The sequence below is a fragment of the Patiria miniata genome, unplaced genomic scaffold (genome assembly GCF_015706575.1).
Source record: "Patiria miniata isolate m_02_andy unplaced genomic scaffold, ASM1570657v1 HiC_scaffold_10, whole genome shotgun sequence".
NCBI classification, from domain to species: domain Eukaryota; kingdom Metazoa; phylum Echinodermata; class Asteroidea; order Valvatida; family Asterinidae; genus Patiria; species Patiria miniata.
The window spans coordinates 3,476,674-3,482,019 of record NW_024037048.1 but is presented as its reverse complement, the minus strand read 5'-3'; the positions used below and the strand labels follow the sequence as shown (position 1 = coordinate 3,482,019).

The following is a 5,346-nucleotide window of genomic DNA, read 5'->3' as shown; positions in this document are numbered from 1 at the left end:
CAATTTTGACTGCTCAGTGAGCACGTGCGTTAGGCGCCCGCGCGCATTTAAAATTCCCGCGCGCTTCGAGGTGTGCGCGCCCTCGCCGCCCGCCCTGCACTGGGCGGGGGGGGGGGGGGGGGGTACGAGCGAAAGGAGGTTTCGTCGTGGAGGGCACCATTTATGGCGCAGGGGGACAATTTCGCTCGTACCCACGCCCTGCAGGGCGGGGGTACGAGCGAAGGGGAAATACATTATCTTCCAGCCTCGACTCCATGAGATCGCTCAAGGCATCGATGGAGAAACAACATGGCGCAGCAAGATCTCGTACCCATGGGAACGAGGTTGATTATCTTCATTAGAGATCGATAAATACAATTTTTTTTTTTACCTCTCAGCTAGCTGCAGCCGAGCGAGAGGGCTCGAGGGGTATTGTCATCGTCTACGGCGTCCGTCCGGCAGTCCGGATGTCCAGACGTTCTGACCATACCCCCCTTGTGGGGTGATGTTCCTTTCAGGACACATCACCCCACTATTTTCACAATAGAAAAACATCACCCCAGAAGAGAATCTTTAGAAAAAGGGATAATGGGAACACAATGCTATCACCCCACAATTCCGTCTGGCTGGAGCGTCCGTCCGGGCAGCTTAGTTTCCGGATGATAACTTGAGTTAGAAATGTTGTTTGGGATTGTAACTAATTCGGTAGGGGGTTGCCCTTAGGCAAGTTGGGATTGGTTTTGAGGTCAAAGGTCAAGGTCACCGTGGTGAGTTAAAGGTAAATGGTTTCCGGATAACTTGAGTAAGAAATGAGGTTTTGGGTGTCTAACTTTGGTAGGGGGGTTGCCCTTGGGAGTAGGCAAGTTGGGATTGGCTTTGGGATCAAAAGGTCAAGGTCACCGTGGTGAGTTAAAGGTAAATGGTTTCCCGATGATAATTTGAGTTAGAAATTAGATTTTGGTGTCCAACTTTGGTAGGAGGTTGCCCTTGGGTACAGGCAAGTTGGGATTGGCTTGGGTCAAAAGGTCAAAGTCAACGTGGTGAGTAAAAGGTAAATGGTTTCCGGATGATAACTCTAGTTAGAAATTAAATTTTGGTGTCTAACTTCGGTAGGGGGTTGCCCATTGGTACAGGCATGTTGGGATTGGTTCTGGGTTTAAAGGTCAAAGGTCAAGATCACCATGTTGAGTTGAAGGTTAATCAGGTTTCCGGATAACTTGACTCTGGCTGAGGGGTTTCAACAGCAACGCTGTTATTTTTGCAAATATCATGCATTTCGTTTTACCGATGTTTTCTTTTTAGCCCTCATATTAAAGTTCAGCCCCATAACCATTATAAATTTTCGATTTCATTTTAACTTTCAAATATCCCTGCAAGATTGTTTTTGCAGGAGGAAACAGCTTGGCAAATAAACAAAATAATGACATCAATTATAACAACCATGTTAAACAGATACCAGATGTAAGCATTTATTTTATCAACGTCATTAAAGTCTATTAAAGGAATACATTTTATGAAGAAATAACTAACAAGAGACAAACAATGCTACGCTAACGGGCCAAAGTCAACAAAGGGAGGCAAATGCTGCTCAGGAAAATACTTCGCCAGTCAAAAAGTCGATGAGAACAATATCACATATATGTTTCACTTAGTTCCTCCACAAAAAACCTGGTAACAAAGTATTGGGAGAGACCATGCATGATGCAACCATAGAGCTATATTAAATTACTAGAGCGCTAACTCCTCATTTTTGCGGCCAAAAAAGCTTTGAAGCCGTCCTGGGCGCAGACATTTTGTATTCATGTGTGTGTTTGTTTGTTTCTCATGCTATACGCGCAGAAACCAGTGTGCACATGCGGCGCGTTTCTCCCACTGGTGTTCTCGAATCGGTCACGAAGTCTCATCTCCTGCTCGAACATAGAGTTCATAGGAAAATCCACCTTTTAAGAAAGTATTTATCCTATATTAAAACCAACAAAAACTACCTTTCTTGACCAATATAAAACAAATCCTATCATGGAGTTAAACAACTGCAGGACTTTTTTTTTTTTACTAAAGCGAGAGGTGTTCTCCAGAAAACTACAATACCAACAGAGTGAATAAATACAATCCTTGTTCTCACGTGATAAAAATGCCAATTTCAGAAAAATTACTTGAACTTAATTCCAGCAACTAGAAATATGGAACAATCAACACTAACATACAATGAGACTTTGACAGCTACCACAATTCTGTACATGTATTAAACAGCGACAGGTTCTGGTCGGGGAAAATCAATCAATAAGCCAGAATGAAAGTGACACAGGAAAAGCTGCAAACTGGAAGCAAACAAGCAGCCCAAACTTAGGGGTTTTATTTCCACTTCAAAACTGAACAAAAGTGGACACCAGAGTAAAAGGCCAGCATTTTTAATATGTTGGATTACGAACCTGCTGAATCTGAATATGACAATTTTTGAGAAAAAAATGAGAAAAATTACAGTTATTTTATTCCCGACACAAGATTTTAATATTTGGAGATAAACAAATTAAATGATAATAATCATGTTCCCTGATGCATATTTTGAGTAAATTGAAAAAAAAAACGAGGGAAAAAAAGACTTACTTTTTTGTTTCCTGTTTTTTCTTAATAAAAAAAAAGCAGCACAGCCGATATCTCGTACCTATCCCTAGTATGCAACCCAAATGCATGCAGAAGTGTTGAGCACCTACATGTACACACATTGATGGAGCCAGCGCGCGATGGCTACTCGCACCTGACATCATCACAGAATGTCGCAGCATCATATTTTTAAACAACATGCACGTACTAAACGTTCTTGTTGTAAATGTTTGTATATTATACAAACATGTACATGCATACTAGCCTTGTGTGGTTAAAAAAAACCACTTTATTTAACACTTTAAAAACACTTTATTCTTACTCCGTCCTCTGATACTGCCAAATTTCATGATTCATTCATAATCCAATAAATAAAAAATGCTGGCCCAATCAACCATTGCGGTTTCTGTACACTGTGTACATTATACTACCAAACTGCCATTTGGAAATGAAACATTATATGTCGTTCCGTGTGAACTAGACGAGACTGTTGCTGCGGATGTCACAAAACCTTAGGTAACTCGGTACTTTTCAGTACAGTGTATTCTGTGGCTAGTGCAGCAAAGTTACAACCATTTCACAAAAGCTAGGCAGTGTGCAAGCCTGCGACAAAAGGAGTTAAAAATTGGCCTACTTTTGGTAGTACATGTGTATGAACACAACATGGTTCTGAGAGAACACATATTTGGCAGCAGAATTGCTGGGCTGGGAGTGACCACACTGCTTCGCTCTTACAAGAGTAAAACTAAGTCCACAACACATGGCTGTGGCTTCCATATACACACATGCCTATGGAAGCCGCTGAAGCCGCTTCACATTGACACATGAATGACTGCCGGTCCGAGCCTAGTTGTCCGCATGTGACTTATAGTTGCTGATGGTGACAGCTTGGAATATCTAACTCTGTGTAACATCGTCCTCCAGAAAATCCTTAGCTTGATCTTTGGAGATAACATCAATGTGACTGACCTGGAGGAAAAAAATCAGTCAAGAACAATGGTCAGTGGTCAAGTAGTAAGACCACAGACATATAAACGTATAGACCGCCAGATCGTATTCAAAACTACACAAGCATTTCGTGATCTGCACGGCGCCTGGCTAAAATAAAACTATGGGCAAATTCACCTCTCGGTATAAGCAGTTTACAAACAGTTGACGAATTCCGGTCATAAAACTCTATGAAGATATTTGTTGATTGCAAACAAATTCGCTTGTGTACTAAGTCTGGTTCACATAGATTCAAAACCATGCGTTACCAAACATTTTCATGCAGATTTTGGGTAAAAAATCTTTTTATTAAAAAACGAACACACTGTAAGGTATGTACGGGTATTAACTCGAGCGCATTGCACACTTGGCACATTGAATGCGTTTCACGCGGTTTTATGCGTTGCCAACAACTGTTTTGCCCATACTTATTCAAACAACAGTTTTACGCGCACGACTGGCGGTCTATGCGTTTATATGTCTGCATAGCTGCCAACATTTCAAAATCCCAATTAGTAATCAACCCGCGCGGTCATTTTCAACTTCTCGTTTTATCGAAAGCTTTACCAACATCGAGTACAGGTACATGGTTTACATGTACACATACATGTGCATACCCTTCTTGTTGTGAATAATAATGTACTGTAGGCCAAAAGATAATTTAAAAAAAAAAAAAAAAATTAAAAAAAAAAAAAAAAAAAAAAAAAAAAAAAAAAATGATGTCTATCAGGTGCTTGACTGCATTCTTATTAGACTTGTCCAGTCCATCCATTATCGCGACATTTCGCCAGAAGTTTTCGGTCAAAAACGATACTTTACATTTTTTTTTTTTCGTTAGGTAAAAAATGGGAAATTCGTAATGTTTTAGTGGCAAATCGTATTTTCGTAATTTAACAAACAATTCGTAATAATTACGAAAAATTCGTACTAGTTGGCAGCTATGTGTCTGTGGATAAGACGTCTGCATTAGTATGCTTGTGGTTTTGTTTTTTTCACTGGCCATGTTGGTGAGGAGCAGAACCCAATAATCTCACATGACACTTAGTCACGGTTAAACTGACAAACTGAAGTGTAATGAGGGGAATTGCAATGGTCAAATGTAATTTTTTGGGTTCAAAAACTGGGTTTTTTTGAGGGGGGGGGGGAGCCCAAGGTTATGGATTTTATGTAGTAATTTTTGCATCTAGTTTTCACATGCAAATGGCAAATGTTATTGTGATTTTTTGTCTTAAAGGAAGAGAGATAGGTTCATTATGCCCAAAGAGTTTATTTGGTTTGATTATTAGTTTCTTACATGTTTTAACTTGTACCAAAGATTGGTGTTCAAACTGTTACGCGAGTTACCAAAATACATCCCTCTAGCGATTTCATGATTGATCATTTTTAGATAATGGTTAATGATGTAAAGGGCACTGAAAAGATTCTTCCAACAGTGCACAATATGAGGAAAATTTCAAATACAAGGTACATGTATTTCTATTTTGGCCAAGTCCTTTTTTTTTTGTTATGTGAGTTACCAATACAAATTGTACTGCCAAACCAACAGAACTTTATATTGTTGGCATCTTGTTTTGTAATTTAGTCACTTAACTTCAAGGGATCTTCTGTGAGAAAAATCCACCCTCACTGCTTTGACTTTATAGAATAACAGCACTGAGTTGACGGAAGACCCTCTTTACACGTAACGTGAGTTACCGTGGAATTGCCCATATAGCTTCAATCTAGCATGCTAAGAAATTGTTGTTTGCCCAATTATGAATGACAGTCAAATCAATTATG

The 5,346-nt window shown here is 39.8% G+C and overlaps 1 protein-coding gene across 1 annotated transcript in view; it reads right to left on the bottom strand.

Moving 5' to 3' along the window:
- Window positions 1–1,423: 1,423 nt before the first annotated feature.
- LOC119735678 (structural maintenance of chromosomes protein 3-like) overlaps window positions 1,424–5,346 on the bottom strand; it is a 45,599-nt gene continuing 41,676 nt past the window's right edge. Inside the window, exon 29 of the mRNA XM_038209516.1 lies at window positions 1,424–3,549. Within this exon, the coding sequence (XP_038065444.1) occupies window positions 3,478–3,549 (72 nt within the window). The 3' untranslated portion in view covers window positions 1,424–3,477. The remainder of the gene's footprint in view (window positions 3,550–5,346) is intronic.